Source organism: Drosophila rhopaloa, unplaced genomic scaffold (genome assembly GCF_018152115.1).
Source record: "Drosophila rhopaloa isolate 14029-0021.01 unplaced genomic scaffold, ASM1815211v1 contig_2, whole genome shotgun sequence".
NCBI lineage: Eukaryota > Metazoa > Arthropoda > Insecta > Diptera > Drosophilidae > Drosophila > Drosophila rhopaloa.
Window position 1 is genome coordinate 6,361,631 of NW_025335083.1, and position 20,905 is coordinate 6,382,535.

The 20,905-nt window shown below is 43.0% G+C and overlaps 1 protein-coding gene across 1 annotated transcript; it reads right to left on the reverse strand.

The window, feature by feature from the left end:
• Positions 1-2,698: 2,698 nt before the first annotated feature.
• On the reverse strand, positions 2,699-19,675 carry LOC108050619 (homeotic protein spalt-major). Its single transcript, XM_017132388.2, is given in 9 exon segments — positions 2,699-3,508; positions 3,861-4,058; positions 4,149-4,381; positions 4,440-4,698; positions 7,226-7,386; positions 8,217-8,315; positions 8,318-10,922; positions 18,822-19,107; positions 19,296-19,675. Coding segments are annotated over 7 exon segments (3,846 nt in total). The 5' UTR covers positions 10,854-10,922; positions 18,822-19,107; positions 19,296-19,675; the 3' UTR covers positions 2,699-3,148.
• Positions 19,676-20,905: the final 1,230 nt, after the last annotated feature.

Sequence of the window (20,905 nt, forward strand, 5' to 3'; positions counted from 1 at the left end):
CCCAATTAGGCACACTTATACTTATTGGCTTGAACAAAAATTCTGGTAAAAATATGTAAAAATAAATATAAACAAATAAATAAAAATAAATATTTTATATTCTTTGAGAAGTTTAATTCGTAAATAATATGTTCGACATATTTCTTATATGACATTATATTTCCATTAAACTGCAATATCAGCTGACTATCACTATATATTTAAAATATTTTATTTTAAAATATTGTTCATATTATAGTTATAAAACGAAGTGAGTATTTAAGAACTATTGCAAACATAACTAATAGACTAACTAGTCAGGCAAAACTCTGATGGTAATTCTTGTTAAAGTCAGGTCCCAGATAAAAAGACAAGTTTTAATATTAATAAATATTTTTAAGTAATTATGTATGAATAAAGAAGGCTTTACGATATGTGATTCTTGAAATTATAATTGGCTCAAATTTCAATGTGTTAAAAATGAGATAACATCTATATCCCCCAAAAATTGTGTAGACTTAAAAGAAAATTCTGTACAAATTAAATAATTGTAATTGTGTAATTACCTGTGTTTGTCAGGTTATATACAGATTTAATAAATGACAAGCAAAAACAGAAATGGATAAAGCTATTTGCCTAACCTTTACAAATTTAAAGTTTAAATTGAGGATTTTAAAATAAATAAGAAACAAAATAGTAAAGCCCAAAATCCTTTTTGTGTCGAGTCTTAGAAAAAAAAGGTGACAATTATGCCACAAAATATTTTCCCATATTTATAAAACTACGTTATCGACCAGGGGGACTCCCAAAACTCGCTTAACTGGCGCCCAATTAGACACACTTCAAAGTTCGCCACGGCATGCGAGTCCCGCGCTCTCGGTGGCCATCAAACGAAAAATCATAATTCCCCGGGAAATATTCCTGCCTCGGAGTTGGGGCTGGGTTATTATTCATAGACCGTTTTCGGACGACGCGTCGCATGCAGACAGAGTTAATTACGCGCACAGATCAAACAAATTGCACGCAAAATAAATATAATGCAGCCCGAAGATAGAACCCGGGAGCAGGCTAGCGAAATGAGGTTATTAAGATGCCCGACGACTGCCAACCGGCGGGCGAATTATGATCGTGAAAATTATGTCTGCGCATCAGCGTGATCTTGAAATTCAACATAGAAGGAGCTCCGGACCAGACATGGCACAATTTCTCATCGCTCATTTCGATGCAGGAGGCCGGATTCGTTAGCCACCACCCATTTCTCGGTCCAGAGTTAATGGCTCCAGCCGTGGGGCTGTTAATAGTCCCCGGATCTCCATCCCCCCCCATCGTTTTCCCATTCGAGACACTTTACGGCCGCATATGAAATATGTGCGCCCATGAAATGAGCTAAATTTCTCGGGAAAAGTGCAACATTGTGGAAAATGGAATTGCCAACAAAGCAACATTCGTGCTGCAATGCCAAAACAGTGTTTATGTGCAAGTTCATGGCTGGAATTCGCAGACTGCCAAAGGAAAATTTGAAGTAGCGAATATTCACTCCCGGGAAACGTTTATAGGAATCTGCGCGCACCTTGAAATATATTAATTACTTTCAATTCATAATATAAATGAGTCGCATTTAAATCCGAATATATCTGCCGAGAATTTCAAAGTAGCATTTAAATTTACATTATAAGATTATTTTAGTTTAAAGGGTATTTGCTTTTTAACCCACTAATAAAATAAATATTTTTTTTAATTAAGTTATTATCAGACACGCATCGTTAGTTAGGCTAGCTCTTGTGAAATAAAAATGAAAATAAGTTTAACCAAAAATTCTAAAAGAGACATCCTCCATTTAATAATTTCAATTATGAAAAGCTATAAAATCCTTTCTATAAAATAGTTATTGGATTAAATAAATAAATGTTCCTAATTTGTACACGGTTTTTATGATTCATTGCAAATATCAATGGCAAATATAATTATATTTGTGTACGTAAACTTTAAAATACTAAAGTTTTTGGAATCAAATAAATGAAAATTTATAGTTTGTCTGAATTTTATAATTTAAAATTTTAAATGGAAAATAATATTACAATATTTTTGAGCAGACGATTTATCCGTAGATCTCTTCAACATTTATATATTTCTTCAACTGTTGTGCTCAACACTTATTCGCAATTATTTCATGGGGGATTTATATCTCACCCTGTGCCCCACATGAGCCATTTACCCGGGTAAACCCTGGTCGAGTGCATCGGGTCGAGTCTATTGTTTTGGCAGACAGCGCCTGTCATATTTGGCGAACATTTATAATTTGCGGCGACATCAAGTTGTTGCGGTCTAGAAATTATTATTTGTTGCATTGTCGTCGCGGGAAGAGGCGCTGCCAAAATGACAAGGGAATAATTAAAAGTTTGTGAGACGAAGAGACTCGAAGACTCAGAGATACAGAGACACTTCGACCAAAATTCGTCTGGGCAAATGAATCAAAAAGAAAACATCTGTTGGGAGTGGCCATGGGATGGTGGGAAATATCTAAAGACGAGGGCGAGGGCGTCTTCGCGAAGGGAATGGGATGATGGATGGGCTGCGCGTGGCATGTGGCACGATCGAGGGAGGCGCACTTACCGAAGCTGCCAATTTGCATGAATTTATTGAATCCATCGTTAATGCGATCCCCGATTCTCAGCGGAATGCTGCCCACTTCCCGGAAGAGAAACGTCACAACATATTCTTTGCAATTTCGCACGCCGGCTTTATTTTTGATCATTTTCGTCGCGGTTTCGATTTCAATTTTTTATATGCAACTACCACAGTTTACATTACGTGTATTTATCGTTATATGTATTTAAATATATCTAGGTATAGCCATACAATTAGTTAAGTTCTGACCTTGCAGCCTGCCTGATCCGGTTGAAGAGATTCCTTCCTCGATCCGCTATTTTTACAACTTACCGGCTAAACTTAATGCATTTAAATGCCTTGAAGATCGCTATCAATTAACCGTACTATATATATATATATATGTATAGACACAAAGGATATATTCGTATATGTGTGTGTGTGGGGGGGTTGTGTTTGAGTTTAAGTTTGTGTCAGTGCTAGTTGAAGCTTAGCGTAGGGTAATGCTCAAGATATGTACTCCACAAAAACCATGTGTGTTCCAAGACTAAGATCTCATCAGTTACTTCTCCGCATCTCCGGACTCCGACTCCTCGATGTCCCCTCCTGTGGCCTCCACATCCGCCTCCGCCTGATCCTCCTGCTCGTTGAAGCCGCCCAAGGCCTCGTTCGGATTGCTCTCCACCTTGATGCGACTCAGTGGATGCCAAATGCTGCCGGACCCATCGTCCTCCCTCAGCGAAGGACTCTGGGCCGGCTCCGGCGTGGGCGACTTGCTGCTGCTCCTCCGCTCCATGCTGTAGGGATGCTGGGCCAGGAAGCCAGGGAATCCGAGGAGTCCGGGCGGATAGGGATACTTCCCGCCGTTGGCGAAGGGCGGCGGGGGAATATTGGGAAAGGCGCCGGGACTCAGTTCACAAGGCTGTAAAAATTACAGGAAATTGGGGAGAAAACAAAGGTCGGATGTTATAGAGAGTGTATTAGCCCAAGAAATAAGATACCAATTAATAACTTACTAATTTGCTATATATAATAACGAATTTAACTAACAGTCAAATAATGTTAAACTAATTGCAAGTTAACATCTGACCAACAGTTCGTTAATATCGAACTAATTGTCCGTTAACATGTAACTAACAGTCAGTTAATATTATATTAAACTAATTGTCAGTTAACATCTATTTAACAGTGAAGTAATACTACTTAGGTAAATAGTTTTAAAAACGTCTTAGAACATTACATTATAGATTCGAAAAAAGTCTTAACTTTCTCACCTTAGGCGGCAATCCGTTGAAGAAGGGCGGCAGGTAAGGAAAGAAGAGCTCCGGTCGACGCTGCATGAACTCCTGTTCGGCATTCGACCCCGGATGACCAGCTCCCGAGTTCGGACCAGGTCGCATGGGAAGCTCCAAGGACATGCGACGACCTCGCCGCGAAGTGGGGTTCGTCCACATGTGGGTGCCCATATGCACCTGAAAGTTACAAAAAACAAAAAAAAAGGGAAACCGAGAGAAACTCATCTTAGAAAAGAGCATAAAGTAGATGAGTATCCCATGCTGTACCTTGAGGTTCCCCTTCGTGGTGAAGGCCTTCTGGCACACATTGCACTGGAAGGGCTTGTCGCCCGTGTGGGTGCGCATGTGGATCTGGAGGGCGGAACTCGAGCTGAAGTTCCTGCGGCAGACGTGGCAGAAGTGCTTGTTGTTCACCGGAGGATCCAAGCTGGAGGTCGGAGGACCTGCGGACATCAGAGCCTGCTGAAAGTCGAGCGGACTGGCCGGAAAACGATGGGCATCTGGTGGGGAGATACTCTTAGGATTCTAGAGCGGAGACTCGGGTGGGAAGTAACTTACGGAGCTGCATCTTCATCAGGGACTGCTCGGCATCACCTGCTTCCTGTGGATAGCTAGAGCCAGCTCCATTGCCCGATCCTTCTCCAGCCGATCCACCCTCGTCCACCGCCAACTGCTCCTGGTCGGGGTCTTCTTTAATGGACGTCGCTGGGGGAACTTCGGGGGGAAAGGGCAGGGATGAGGCCTCCGGCAACTTGTCACCCGATGACGACGACGACGAAGGCGGCTTCTTTGCAAACAGATTTGGATTGAGAGTGAGCTGCAATGCGATGGGATACAAAGTTACGGGGCGAGATATGTACATACTTTCGCGACGGGCGCTAATTTCTGCGCATTTTCAGTTAAATGTGCCGTTAATACAGACTCGCGCCTCTTAATAATCTTATTTTCGAGCAGAGAGAGAGCCAAAAACATAATTTACAATTTTTCTATGCCATCGCGTGTAATAATACCAACTAATTATCTCGCGCAGACGATGCCGCCGGGTCTCATATTTTTATGGCAAAACAATTGTTCGCCAAAAGGGGGAGTCTGTGCGAGGGATTGGGGATGGGGATAAAACAGAAACTGCGTGGTGTTTTCAGTGTCCCCAGCACACGCGACGAACAAAAGATTAAATAATTTTGCATAAAGCGTAGCATAATTTATTTGCATTGAATGCATCGCACACACCGTCACCGATCCGGCACAGGCTCCTCTATATCTTTCCCCTATATCATCTCACCCAACCTCCCGAAAAGTCCAACAGACCTCGCCCCAATCCAGAGCACAAACATACCAGACGGAGTCGTAAATTTCGCATCATCATAATGCATTCTCGTAATTACTTAAGATTTTTGAATCATTTAGAAATTTCAAGCCCAAAAGATGATGCCGATTCCCATCCCAATCTCCAACCTCCAACTCCCGGACCATCCCGATCCGATGTTCGTCTGCTCTAGATCATCAACAATGTGCTAAGCGAGCAAATCGGAACGTGGCCAGTCGTTTTCAGACGAAGGGGTGCAAGTGCCTCTGTCGCTCCACTGGCGTTGCCAAAAGGAAAATAGGGACTTGCTGATTACCAACTGAAAATGTTATGACATTTACAATGCACTCTCATTTCAGCCACTAACAAGGAGCGGTTCAATTTACGTTAGGGTTTAAAGAAATAGAACAGAAGATCCAACCTGTTTTATATATGTTGTGATTTAGGGTCAATAGAAGACAATTAGAAATTATTTTATTTCATGTTCTTTTTCTACAAATCTTAACCTTATCGATACAGGCTTTTTACCAAAAACAATCAAATATCTATGGCAATTTTGGGTCAAAAATGTTTTGATTTTAAGCAATGCTAATAAGGATCTACAGCATTTTTAATAGTAATGGTAAAAGTAAGCCATTCTAAAATATCATCTATTCCTGGATATGCAACTTAAAATTGAAACAGATTCCTTGAAATTCCGTATACGTTTTTAAAGCACAGCTATTTGAACCATCAAAATAAAATTATTAAATAAAACTAAATAACTATTTTGTTTTAATTTTTCCTGCCCACCTAAATAGGAAACCGCCCCTGTGAAGAGTTCTCAAATTCCGTCCCTGCGACGAGACGTTCGCTTTCAATTTTGGAAATTCTCCAAGAATGTAAGCCATAATGAACGATGTCATTAGTCATAGAGAGACAATGCCGCAGTGCTGCGTGCCCCGGCCAGAAATAAATATTAATACTCGCATTTGTACTTAAATTATGGGCAGCCACAGCAGAACCACTCCATATGCCTGAGCAGCGAACGCACTTTAATAAATAATTGGCATTGTTGGGCGATGTAATCCGGGCACTTAAAGCTCTCTCCTCCGCAGATGAACCTGGGAGTCCGGCAGTCTGGGAGTCTGGGCTTGCAGCTCCAACTTGGGCGAGTGGAGGCCGCAAAGCGGAACGCCAACAATTAAGGCAAGCTATGCAAGTTGGCCACAATTTCTTCATAATAAAGCCCGGCCAGTGACGAGGCGAACACATCGGGCAATTAATAATGTGCTCATAATTTGTATGGTCGCGGCCAAAACGGGCTGTGCTCCATCCATCCATCCATATTTGGCCAAATCAAGCCAGCCCCAGGAGCGAGCTGAACCCGTGAACATTTTAATTAATCATGACCAAGGCAGGCCGGGGAATCGATTCCGACTCTCGCTGCCAGATGGCACTGGTTCTCAAAGCGAGAGTTGAGGTGGGATTAGGCTAGCTGGATGTGATGTAAGTGCCACCATATTGGGGCAGGGAATGCTGCTCAATGCTGAACTAAGGAGGTGATTAGTGGACTGCATCGGAAAGGGAAACTAAATGTTTGAACTAAGTGCGGTTGATTAATAAAATGATCCTTTGCTAGAAACTGAGGATGTCGGATGATATTTTTAAGCCATTTCTAAGCATAGTCCTAGAAGATATAGGTGTATAAAGATATATAATATATGCTTGGAAGCAGGATCAGTAACTCAGTCTTAATGTCATGATAAGGTAATCTCTCAAAGAAAGTTAACAGGAAGTCAAATTGTTCGGAAGCACAAATAAGTTTTCTCAATATTTTTCAAAGAATGAATATTTATCATACTCTAATATAATGTTGAACGCTTCCGAAACAGTGGTTAAACTCAATGTCAAAACCTAACATGCCATTGAGAAATCGGCAATAAAAGTATAATACATTAAATTTTACTTCACTGTCTGACCCTTGCAAACGGCATAGTTGCAATAGACATATTGTCCCTAAAGTTCGTAGGATTAATCCATTAAGCTTGGCACTCACCTTGGCACCGTACGGCGATCCAGCGTCACTGCAGTGGGGGCGGAGGGCGTGGCCCGGCGCCGGTTCTTTGGCATGATCGCTCTGCAGATGGGCCTCCAGGGCGGCCAGGCTGGGCAGCATCTTGAAGCAGAGATTGCACACATTGGGGGGCGGGTGCAGACCTGATGGAGATGGGAAATGGAGATGTAGACAAAGAGTTACTCGCGAGGTCAGTGGGGGACACATAATTCCCGCCACGTGCTGCCGAATGTCGCTCGCCGCGATCGCAGATATAATAAATATCCGTCCGCGTAAAAGGTTGTGACATAATGAGGCGACAGATCGCTGCTCGATCGCTTGCGCCTCTGCGCCTCGATTCGGGAATGCGCCAATGTTTATAAATAAATTGCGGAATTTGGCATAGGCAGATCAGACTGGGATTGGGATGGAGCTGGGCGGAGTGCTGCCAAGTGCTCTGCGAATGCTTTGTCCCGGTCCAATTGAGTTATGTCGCGCCCAGATCGCAGATTTATCGCACTGCCACTGCGAGTTGCTTGGCAAACGCTGACGGGGTCAAAGGTGGCAGACAAAGAGGCTTTGTCATCTCGTATCCCCGAAGCGGATGGATAAAAAAGTTAATGTCAAGACGCAGTTCGTTGGATTTATTTATACATCTTTGGACCTGACAAAGCATACGCTGGCTAAATAAAACTATAAAGCAATGGAATTGAATGGGTTGCCCATGAAATGTGAGTCTAATTGTCTGAATAAATTTAGGAAAGTTTCTATGTATTTTTGTCCATTCAGGGCTGATACAAAATTGATCGCATTTAAAAAGTGGTATTTATATCTAAGAAACGGAATAATAATTCCTATTTAAGTCATATAAGTTTATACTTAAGAAAGAACAGGACATTTGCAGACAGACCCTTTATAAACCTTAAAATGTGCAATTTTCAATTCAAGTACTCTTAGCCTTAAATAAATATTCTAATAAAGATTAATAACTCACCCATAAATCCAAGAGGACCGAAGGGCAGCAGGGGGAATTTGGCGTGAGCGTGACCTAGAGCGTGCATTTCCTCGCGGGCGGCTGCCATGAGCAGCAGATTGGGGGCATGGGCATTCCGAGCATGGGAAGGCCACCGGCCCCCGATCCTCCACCGGCAGATCCATTGGCCAGCCCAGATCCGAAGATGCGACCGGAGGCCGAGGAGGGCGAGGAGAGATCCATGGCGGGCATTTCCCCACTCTCGCTGCGAACTCCGGCCAGATCGGGATTGGAATGAGATCTCTCGTCGGAGCCATCGTTGGGGATCCTTCGATCCCGATCTCGTTCCCGTTCGCGATCCTTCTCCCTGTCCCTTTCCAGCGGATGGGGCGTGGCTGTGGCCGCACTGGAGTTGTCCCGGGAGTCGTCAGTGCTGTCCATGGTCATGAACTCATCGAAGTCCCCGCCTTGCGAGGACTCGGATCTCTGGCCCGAGTGGTCCGAAATGGTGGTGGAGAAGTCCAGGGTGTCTGAAGTGCCCATTGACTTGTTCGAGTTCTGATCCTCGATGCCCAGACGCTCAGCCTCGCCAGGATTGCCCGGAGGAGCTCCCTGGCCACCGCTGCCATCGTCCATGGTGTGGATGCGGATGTGTTGCTGCAGGATGATGCCGTTGGAGAACTTCTGGTGGCACACGGGACACTTGAACTGGCTCCTCATCGGCGGCTTGATCTTGTGTATGCTCATGTGGGCCTTCAGGTTCCCCTTCGTGGCGAAGGCCCTGCCGCAGATCTTGCAGCGGAAGGGACGCTCGCCCGTGTGGGTGCGGATGTGCATCTGCAGGGAGCTGCGACAGGACATGACCTTCTGGCAGAAGATGCACTGGTTGGGATCGGTCAGCTTGTTCTCGATGTTGTCCACCAGCTGCTGCAGCTTCGAGGTCTCGGAGGTCTTGTCGATCTCAATCAGGTCCTCCCACGACTTGTCGATGATGCGCTCCATTTGGGCGAGCGAGTACTCCGCCGGCTGCGATTCCCTGCTGGCCGAGGAGCGTCTCACGAGCTTGGCTATGTGCAGGTGCTCGGCGAGATCCCGTTCCCTGTCCTCCTGGGGCGGACTCCCAGCGCTGCTTGTCTGTCGCTTGCGAACAGAGCCGTTGCGTCGTGACGGGGTCACCACTGGTTTGGTGACCTCCTTTTCGGGCTTCTCCGGTGACGGTTGTTGAACGTCTGGCTTAGCCTCCTTGGGCGTCTTGACACGCTCCACTGGGGAGTGGGACTTCTCCTTCTCCTTATCCTTGACCACTGGTTTGCTGAGATCCTCGGCCTGCTGGGCTGGAACCTCCAGCCTCACTTCCTCTGGCTCATCCACTTGGTGCTGGACCTGCTCCTGAGCTCCCGCCGGTGCCACTGGAGGCACGAAGGGCAGGCGAATGGGATACTGCTCGGCCTGGACTTGACCCTGCCCCGAATGCCCCACGTTGGGCGCCACACCTGGGGGCAACAGCATGGGCGGAAAGATCTGCGTGTGCCGCTGGTAGTGGACCTTCAGATTGCCCTTCGTGGTGAACTTGCTGCCGCAAACGTTGCAAACGAAGGGCCGCTCACCAGTGTGGGATCGCAGGTGAATCTGGAGGGCCGAGTAGCTGCCGAAGATCTTCCCGCAGTACTTGCAGCGGTGCTTGAAGATCTCCCCGCGACTTTGGGCCTCCTTGGAGGCGTACTCCGAGTACTCCTCCTGCATCTGGGCGGCGTGTAGACTTTGGGAGGCCGAGTCCAGGACCTCCTCCGTTCTGCGCTGCAGCATCTCCAGGCAGTTGGGCTCGTTGGGAGCTGGCGGGGGATCGTGGTTGGTGATGATGCTCGAGGCCAGGCTCGAGCTGATGTCGCACATCATGGGTTGGTAGCCCTCCGGCTCCGCCTTTCTCTCCTCAGTTCCCCTCTTGTCAGTCTTTGAACTCTCCTCGCGCCGCCGCTCCTGCTCCTGATCCCGATCCTGATCCTGCTCCAAGTCCTGCTCCTGCTCTAGCTCCTGCTCCTGCTCCTGCTCCTCCTTCAGTCCATTCGCTGGCTGCTTCTTGGCCTCTACCTCGTCCTCCTCCTCGTCGCTGTGGGTCGGCCTGCCCAAGGCGGCGGCCTCGGCCCTTTTCAATTGACTCTGCAGGTGCTGGATGAGCTGCAGCTGCATCAGATGCTGCCGCTGCACATTGAAGATGGTGGACTGCACCATGGCCAGGTCGGGCGACTGGTGGCCACCTGCACCGGCCATCGCCGAGGCCGCGAACTGGGCCACCGCCACTTTGGTATGTTGTAGGGCCTCCAGCGAGACGTGACCACTGCCCGGCAGCGATCCCCGGCCACTGGACGAGATCAGCGAGAGGTCCAGGGCCTCGTTGCTGTTCTCCGGCTCCTGATCCTCGCCGTGCTCCTCGGGCAACTCCCGTTCCGTGTCGGACTCTGGAACCGCCTCCGTTTCCATTTGCGGCTCGGTGCCATTGTTGTTGCTGTCCGCATCCAGTTCCTTGGCCAGCAGGACGTCTCTATCCCTCTCCCTCTCCCTATCCCTGTCCCGATCCCGGTCCCTTTCCCGCTCCCCGCTGCCGCTCCTGGTGCTGCCAGTCCCACGGTAATTGATGCGGTTGCGAAATATTGAACACATTATCCTCTCGATCGGAAGCACTCACCTCCTGATCCCAATTGCCGCTGAAGTCTGTTCATGGACTGCACCCTGGAAACGAAAGGTGGGGAAGATATAGGGAAACTCTTTTATGACACGCTCGATTTCCCATTTTCCAGCCAGTAACACTGATCAACAAATGTTGGTTATGTGTGGAAAATGGAGCTGTTTTAAGCATTTAAACTATTAAATAAAAAAGCATTATATGAAAAGATATGAATAAGTGGTAAATATATCCTTATGAATAGGTTTTTAGTATCTTTGACTAATAGCCAAATACTAGTAAGTCACATCCATTCCTAGGCCCATAGAATTAGGCCAAATTACACACATCAAAAGCGAGTTGCGCAGTGTAATTTACCAAGATATATGCATATGGCCGGTTCGCCACGTAAGACTTTATGATAAATTTTTGAATATATGAATAGCGGCGTGTCGCAATTTTAGACGTTGAATAAATGAACTGGGCGCATATGGTTAGTCGCGTATAACTTAATATCAGCCTCAGATCTCCGATCTGGATCCGCGGCGGGAGTGAGAATTTGGATATTACGGAGTTGGCGTGGACTCCTGACCGGGTTGGAGGAACCCAAAAGAGCTTTGCATGAGATATTCGCGTAAGAGTGGGTAATTTATTGATTTATTACACGGAATCACTCAGCATAACTTTGGGCCTACCCAGATGATTGAATTTGTGCCTCGAATCTCTCAAGCTATTCTACCTAATTTACCTGACGCCGGCAGATATCGGCTATCGATGGCCGATATGTATAACCACTGTCCAAATAATCCGTTGGGCGACGATGAAAGAGGGTCACGATACACTAGAAAGTCTCAGCTGCTTCCTTCAAACCGCGTTACAAAAAGTGAGCAAATTTGAAAAGATAAAAGTTCAAATTAAAGGCTTTGTAATACTTTAAATTAGACAAAATAAGAGCATACCCCAGTAATGTAAAAGGATCTCTCCAATTATTATGCTTGTCATGGATGAAAAACTTTCTGAGATGAACACTTGCTTAAATTGGGAAAGTCCAGGGCTAAACGGGTATTGGATGGATGTCTGGTAAAGATTTGTCTTCCTGCGATGAAGATGACACAGCGTGCTCCCAAATACCACCAGTTACTCAGGAACTTCGTTGTGGTAGGCATTTCGGAACGAACTTGACTATGAATTTGTACACATTATATCGGACATGAAATGGTATATGAATGGCCAACTTGGGGGAGTTCTCGACGAGGGGGAAACTACTACCCTGGTTGCCCAATATGAACTAAAGTGCTCGATGTACGCGCCGCATAAATTCTGTAGCAAATCGATTTCAACATAATTCCACACCGTTTCTGAGTTACACTTTCAACAGGGCCACAAATTCTCGATTCCCCCGAATAAGAAGTCCCGAATACCCGAAAATAAGGCTTGCACGGGTATCCCATCCGCATTACGGCCGATTGCTTTATGATTATTTCCCGGCAATTAAGAGAATTTATTGGCAAAGGTAAACACTCGCCAGACACAGATGCAGATACAATACAATAGCATCCGTAGATATCGACTCGACGCACTCGAAATCATCGGCGCACACACATCGACTCCACTATTACTATTTCTATCAATGCCGATGGGCTCATCGGAAATCAATTTGTTTAATGCAGTGGGGAGGGGGGGTGGAGGTGGAGGTGGAGCTGGCCCAAGAATCGAAGTCCGGGCCTGGGCGAAAGTGTTAACCGAAACTAAAGTGAGCCGGGCCACAACTTATTCCACTTGAGCTGATTTCTTGAGCGATTTACGCACAGCCAAAAACATAAAACTTCCGCAATTGCCACGGCAACCTCTCGAGGAGCTTTAAGAAGTTCCACAAGTCTGCGGTGGGATTCCATCAAAAAAGTTTCAAGCTTTCATTTCCTTTGTCACTCCACGGGAAAGCCGAGGGAAAATTGGAATGGCCAAAGTTTCCTGCCAGCAGGTGGTCCCAGCCTCTCGAAAGGAACTCTAAATCTTTCGGATCTCCCAGACATGCCTTCCAAACTAAAGTTCGCAATCAACCTGGCGTCAATCATTCGGCCCAGTCGTGAATTATGGTTGAGTATATATGCTATTTGCCCCTCGAACAACACTCTTCAGCGGATATTGATCAAAATTCATTGCAATTCGCTTGATTGATTGATGGCACCGCCCATATATCCGGGGCCAAGTGGTATGCTCTGTTTTAGGAGCCACCGAATGAATGAACCCGAAGCCAACGTAAACAGACACTTTGGAAGTGGGAACGCGGATCTTGATTGAAGTCTGTTGTTTCAACTGTCGATCGAACACGAGCGACTGCCAGTCCATCGACGGATATCACTTTATTGGCCGATTTTCGGGGCAGCTAGCGCCAATTCTGACAGTCTGACGGAAGTTACAGCATATTGATTTTGTTCTAAGAAATGATTGGGCATTCTTTATTTTATATTTTTATTCAAGTTAGTGTTATGTTCTAAAGGCAGATTTTGACAATTCTTATTACAAGATATCGCGAAGACCGCTTTCAAATGTAAAGTGTAAGTAAATGCCTTAAACATTTTTTATCAATTAATACATTTTAATTAAATTTAATAAAAACGTTTTTTAATTCATTGCACTTTATAAACTTATTAAGAAAACAAAGTGGTTATGTTTATTGTTTTGAATTACTTTTTAAATTTAAAGTATAAATTAGTGTTTACATTTAATTGTTGTGGGAGATAAATAAACCACTTTTTTAAATGTAAAAAAAACAAAAACCATTATTGATTCAGTTCGATTAAGAAACTTAATAATGAAAACTTCAGTGGGCAGGAAAAAAGGTATAGATTTGCAAGAACGGCTTATGAATGAAATGTCAACATCCTCCTTCTATTGAATTCCATAGAGAAACCCAACTTTATTCAAATTAAAACGTTTAAAATTTAAATGATAAAAAATTAGACTTTCCCGTATTTTTCTTAGAAGCATGATTCACTTTGGAGGATTGTGTGATTAATAGCCACTCCAGTTTCACCTGACATATGCCAAGCTTTTAGAAAAAACTCCAGCAAGGTGAGCCCCACGCTTTTTTCCTCCTACTGAATTGACTTCCCAAAAAAGCCAAAGAAAATATGGGAAATAAAAACGGTTGAAGAGGCAGAGAAAAAAGTGGGAAATTGTTTGAGGCAAATTTATGAGCTTCGCTTAAGCAAGGCAACTGCGTCTGGTTAACGCTCCCCCGATGTGCTCGCTATGTATGTATATATATTTATGTACCGTCCGTGGTCGGTGGAGGGGCAGGGGGAGGGAGTTAGAGCCACTCCACTCCACCATTGACCATTTTGCATGAAAGCCCCGGTTCCCAAACGAAAATATGTCCGAGGCGAAGGGGCAGCCAATGACGACAAAGAGTTCCCAGTGCCAGGGGTTCCTTACAAAATGTCTGCAAATTTATTAAGCTGAAAAAATTTTATGAGTTGAATTGGTATAATTTTCATATAATTTTTGAGAAAGAAGCGAAATGGAACGCTGCCAGACGGCGGCTACGGTCAACTTCAACCAGTTGAGCCAGCGGGGGGTTAAGCGCCACACACACACACACACACCTCTGCGAAAGTGTTTGTATCTGTGTGTGGGAAATGCAAATGTCTGGGTGGCGGTCGAAGGAGAAGGGTCTGCAATGAATGAATGTGGCCTGGGAAGAGGGCAAACGCAAACTCGGAGGCAATGCCACAACACTGAAATACTCCGAGATACTCTGGCTCACACAGATACTCCACACAGACACAGGGGCTGTCCGGTCTGGAGGCTTGTAGATGAATTTGTATTGTTTTGCATTTGCTTTTGGGGCGCTACTTTGTTTTTGCCTCCGCTTTCGCTTCGCTTCTTCTTCTTTGCCATTCCATTTCGTTTTTGTTTGAAAGGAATAATACAGGGTTGGTGGAGTTGTTAAGCTGCCATTGCAAACAATTAAAATCATAAGAGACGCACATAAATTATTCATGGCTTAATCTAAAGTGGACAATCTATGCAAAGTACCAGGGCACTCACACACACACATGGATATCTGCTCGAACACTTGTTTATCCCCCCTGCCCCTGCCCCTCACCGCTTCCCTCCACCCACACATTGATGGCCATTTTTGATATTTTGCCAATCCTCGCCTCGCTCTCGTTTCGTTTTAATTACTCATAAACGAAGGAAATAATTGCATTCAAGTAGCCACCTTTTGTTTCGGCCCTTTCGTTTTGCTTGTGCTTTGATTCCGTTTTTGGCATTTAAAAGAGACAACGAAACGGAGGGGATTTAGTTACCAATTTTGAGTTTTATTTTTGCAGGAAATGGAAGTTAATCAAGGCAATTGTGCAGCGTTTTTATAACTCAACTTTAAAAACATTGAGCAAATAAATATTCTTAAAACTACACATTACTTGTCTTGTCTGAAATAAATAAACTCATATGTAAATAGAAATTGGTTGCTGAGTTATTTCAAAAATATGAACAAATATTTCAAAAATTCCTGATATACATTTTTGGTTTCTAACTAAAACTAAGCTTTTGAAAGGATTTCATATAAAATACAACTAAGATCTGTGCTAATTTATTTCTCTCACAATTTAAGCATCTTAATGCCCCTTTAGTAAGCAGCTTTAATTAAATTGCTTCGAGTTTGTTTAATTTTTATGATATAGATTCTACAATTATAATCAAATAGAAATGTCCGAATTCTTATTTTTTCTGTACTTTCATTAGCTATATAATAGGATCAATTAGTTTTAATTTAAAATGATTTTATCGTATTGAATTCCAGTATTTATTGAGTCTATACATTTTCAAGTTAATTTCATCGATAATTAGTCATTCCGCAGCATGTCATGTGGATCCGGAATAAAATCAAATTTAGTAAATGGATTTCGTTATTAATTCAGTCGAGTTTTGCGTTATTCATTTCCGTAATTTAGCAAAAGCCAGCCAAGCCCAAATTTGTTTTGATGAATATGAATTGAATTTGGTTTATTACCCCGAACAAAACAATAAAAAAGGCAACTCAACATCGGGCAGGTTCTAACCGTGTTAGAATGGAATTCAACTAATAAACTTGCGCAGCGAATAAGCAATAAAAATTCAATTTTATTGAATTAGCGAGCGGAATTAAATTGAAAATTCACAAATGCAGAAATGCATGATATAGCTGCATATTTGAAGACCCCGATGAACTGAAATTCGGGAGGGGGGGTGCAGATGGATTGATATATAGACGGATAGATGCATAGATAGATTCGCATGTGTCAGCTTCAATGGCCCACATTACAGAATCACGCTGCGAATAATAAAAACATTTTCACCAAATATTCGCATTCAAAAGCAACAAAATATGCCGCGATCTATGGTCGGAAGGGGAAGGGTGCATCTGATAGATACATTTTTATATAGCGTCTATGGCCGCACATTTCTGTCATAACAGAAAATAAATATTTCATCCGTCCTGTGTCCGCTTGACTCGTTTGTTTCAGTATTCCTCGCTGTCGTCGTATTTATTATTAAAATGAAAATAAATTTTATATCAAATATATAAAGCCAAGTGGTAGGCGAGAAAAATGAGAGATAGACAGGCCGCCTGAAAAGCGCTTCGAATTTTTACAAATGAATTTATTGCCAAGCCAACGAGGAGGGTACAAAAAATAGAAGCTCTTGGTCGCTGAAATGAAATCGCGCGACTCATAAATTAATTAAAACAATAAAACAATAAATGCACGAGGAGAATTTCTTTGGCCCCTGTCTATATGTCTTAATATCTTTGTATCTTTTCATCTGTTTTGCAGCAGAGAGCATGATGGTGAATTATTTATGCCGGGCATGCGTTGCATCAATTGTGACTTGATTGAACTGTTCTCCCAGCTGCACTTGCCCCATGTTTCCCTGTGTCTTTGACACACTGACTTGACACCTGTCATCTTTTCGTTTAACCCTAGATGGGCAATGTCCCTGAAAGACTTTCTCCTCCCCCAGAAGTCGAGTTGCCTCCCATTTGCCTCCGAGTTTCTATGTTAATTTTCTTCTTGACATGCTCTTGCCGATGTTCCGTTGGCTTCGGATATTGTTCGACTTGCTCATGTTGTTGTCATTGCATAACAAGCACACACAGCCACATCCCTGTCATATCCCAGGGCCCAGAATCCGCATCGAACATCTCCGGCAGTCGACGAACCCACTACGCCCATGTCGACTGCCCCCTTTGACCCCGCCCCCATCCTCCACTCGAGTGTCCACCTTTGGGGCACAAAGTAGTTGTATTTATGTTAACTTTGACATAAGCTCAACATGCAACTTTCGGGCTGCTCCGTTGCAGTTGCATGTCCTCGCATAAAGTGTCAAAGTTAAATAATCTAGCCACTCCGAGTCAAGGGGAAAATGGAAAGATGGGGGAAATGGGGGGGTTAGGGGTGCACTACGGAAAAGTGGCCCCAGGCTCAATTTCGATCTTGTGCAATATGTATTCCCCAATTTGTAGGTTACTCAGATGGCAAGTGTATTTGTTAACATATACATATATCGAGGCAAATTCATTTGTGTGCGTCAAGAGGAGTCACTAGCCATGAGGATATATGTATATGATAAATATATTTGTTGGAATAATATAGTTATTAGTATATTTTGTTTCAACTAAAATGGTGTTTTTTTTGACTCAAGGAGAGACACTCAAAGTTGGCAATTGGAACCAAATATTCAATACAGAAATACCTACAAGTAATGGAATGTATTATTAGGAATTGAAAAAAAAATATAATTACACAAACAATAAAAAATGAGTAACTTAGTAGGTATTTGTTTTATTGTTGAACAATTTTTAAAAATTAAAAGGTTTATAAATATTTGGTTTGCTTAAGTTCAGTTTGGACTTGAAAGTTTAATTCAGGGTTTTAAAATGTACAGCCAGACTGTTTAAATATAGCAAGTTGAAAAGGCAAAGAAGACATTTTGGGGTAAAAATTGTAATTCTGTCATGAAGAAAACCCGCTTTACTTTTCTTCATAAAACACATTACGCATCTACCAAATTAAAGTTTCCTAACCCTCATCTGAACATAAATAAATCGAAGGAAATGAGGAACTAAGTTAGATTCCTCTCCAACATTAAGGGGTTGAAACCTGTCACAAAATCACCAGAATTATTCAAGACTTAATAGCCATTATATCTTGTGAATTTTATTACTTGAATTTCCGGAACACAACACCACTTATTTAAAGCAGTTTTATGGTCATGTGTTAGTTTTTGTTAACAGACAAAAATCTTTAATAACTTAAAGATAAAGTAAACTTTGAATTTCTTCAAAACTAATTTCCTCTACAAAAATTACTTATTTAGGGAGTCAAACGAACGTCTTCAACGTCTCTTTATGTTTTGAGACTATTCAACTCGATTTGAAATTTTGAAATCCTATTCTAAAGTACTATTAAACGAATCAATTTTAAATACACAATAAAGTTTGAGGAATATGCCTTTACGCATTTATTATTTTTGCTCATTTACGCGTTAGAAATCCAGAATAATTTCTCTGCAAAACTAATTTAATGTATTTAATTCGCAATCTTTGCAGTCCGATAAAAACTATTATAGCCGTATTTACAACTGGTTGAATAGGCTTTTTTATCTTGTACTAAAGTTTTTATACGCAATTAAATATCGTCTTTTTGAAGTAGCTTTAAAAAGTTTAAAGATTTCATGTGAAGTTTTGAATTTTTAAGTTCGGTATAATTCTAAGTTTGTTGGAAAGAGAAAGTAAATAGCGTGGCTTTAACAATTTAAGATTTATCTGTTATTTACTTAAATACTTTACAATTAGTACTGCTTTGCTATTTTCTGTATTTACATACAAGTTAATTTAACTTAAAGTTAGTCAGTGTCAGGTTAGAAATTAGTTAATAAAAATTAAAACTTTTCAACATTAATAATTTTGGACTCACCTAGTTTGGGCGCGCCTTGCTCCTTTTGGCAGCTTTTCCTGTTACTATCCTTTCGTCACCATCTTTTTTGGGATAAAGTATCTCACGGATGCCGACGGCAAAGCAGAGTGTTTGTTTTCGCACAGGATTTAGTTGGGTCCAAAATCGAGTTTATTGCACATTATCCCCCCTCTCGGCGTCCCCCTCCCACTCTCCCGTGCTCTCTCCTTCTTAATTTCGGTTTTGTATTTGTTGTTTTTATGTTTTTTTGTTTTTCTTGGCGAGTTACTTTTTACTTTTGCGGTTTCTGATGTGGATTTTATGATTAATTAAACACGCGCGACCGCTCAGCCCACGCACACACACACTCACGCATGCCCCCGCCCCCCGCACGCACACCACTGCGTGTCCGTGTGCGCATACACATATACGTGTATGTATATGTATATATGCGTAAGCAGCGGAGGCGGCGGTAATAAAAACGCACTGCGGTACCGTTAAACGCTAGGAAGTGCCAATCTTTTGGGCTCAGGCTCTGGTTCTGGCTGTGAGTTTCAAGTTGTGAAGTTCTGGGTTCTGGGAAAGGCGCTCTCGACTGGCAGGCTGCTTTTTGGCTCGCCGACTGAAACTATGGCCAAGAATCGAAATCGGAATCGGGAATCGGAATCTCGAATCGAATCTCGGGCTGAAACGAGTCCGAATCCGAAAACGAAACCGAGCGAGCTGAGCAGAACGACGAGGCGGCGACGTCGGAATGTCCTTTTTGGTTTTGCCTTTTGGCGTTTGGCTGGTGCGAGTGCGAGTGGCGCCCCCGCGCGGCCGGAGAGCAAATGGCGGCAAGTGGCGACTGAGGCAGCGACGTCCTGCGAGCCGGAGCGTCGACGGCGCTCTATGGAAAAAAAACAGGAGTTGCCCAACGTGGCCGCCAAAATTCGCAGCAGCGAAAGCTTCTCTGCCGCTCTCTCCACTGCTCGCTGTCGTTCGCTCTCTCTCTCTGCCACTGTTATCGCCTAACAGTTGGGGAAATGGCGTATAAGACTGCAGTTCGAATGTTAAGTCACCCGCAACACCATCTGTTAATCAAACAGCCCCTATAGCTGTGCTCCTCTAACCTCTCTCTCGCTCGCGAGAGAACGGAAAAAATGGGGAAAAAAATATAAAGTAATCCAACGAACGTCTTCGTTTTTTATGAACGTGCGCAGCGGATCGGCAAATAAATAAAAATCCAAACATATATAGCAAATTATGACAACTTTAGGCGGAGCAACGGCGACGTCGACGTCGACGCAGGCCCTTATTTTTTTGAGACTCCTCGTTGGCTCGGCATCCCAATCATATTTTTCCTTTATGTGCTGGGTCCTCCTCGCTGCTCCTTTTATTTATCCATATTTCCCTTATGTCAGTTCCCTCCACTGCTCTTCTTCTTCTTCTTCGACGGCGTCTTGGCCGCCGATTGTCCTTTTTCGCAGCAGGGATTTCGGATTGGCTAGCGATTTGCCGACGGGAATTTCACATGGCAGCAGATTTCATTGAGTTGGGAATTTTATTGAGATATTCGAGTAGCAGAAACTATTTATGCTGAACCTTAGAACTTACTGAACTTTTGTTGCAAATATATTTCATATTGTAGTTTCAAATAAGTTTTTGATATATGATTTTATCGATGTGTAATTACTAATACTTAATTAATTACTAATACTTTTTTTATGTCATTTTAAACTATTTATTGAGATGTATAAAATAGTTGCGGCCCAACAATATAAAGCCTATTCCATTCACTATTATTACAAGAAGCTTTTTCATGCCATGATGTGGATATCTAAAAATTATTATAAGAAATCAAAATTGCAAGGCCTAAAAATATTAAACAATATTTGTTTTCTTGTTGCTTTCAATACAGTTTTATATTTTTTAACTTTGATTTACTTAGGACTATTATCGATTTAAATGTCTTTTTAATAAAAACCAAAAAAGGTATCAGAAGAAAAATAATGAAAATTATTTGTTAAGACAACAAAGAACATGCCAATTTAATTATCTTTGTTATCTTCACAAATAATTTTACATATTTACTTATCAGATGTTAAATGATTAAGTCAACCGAG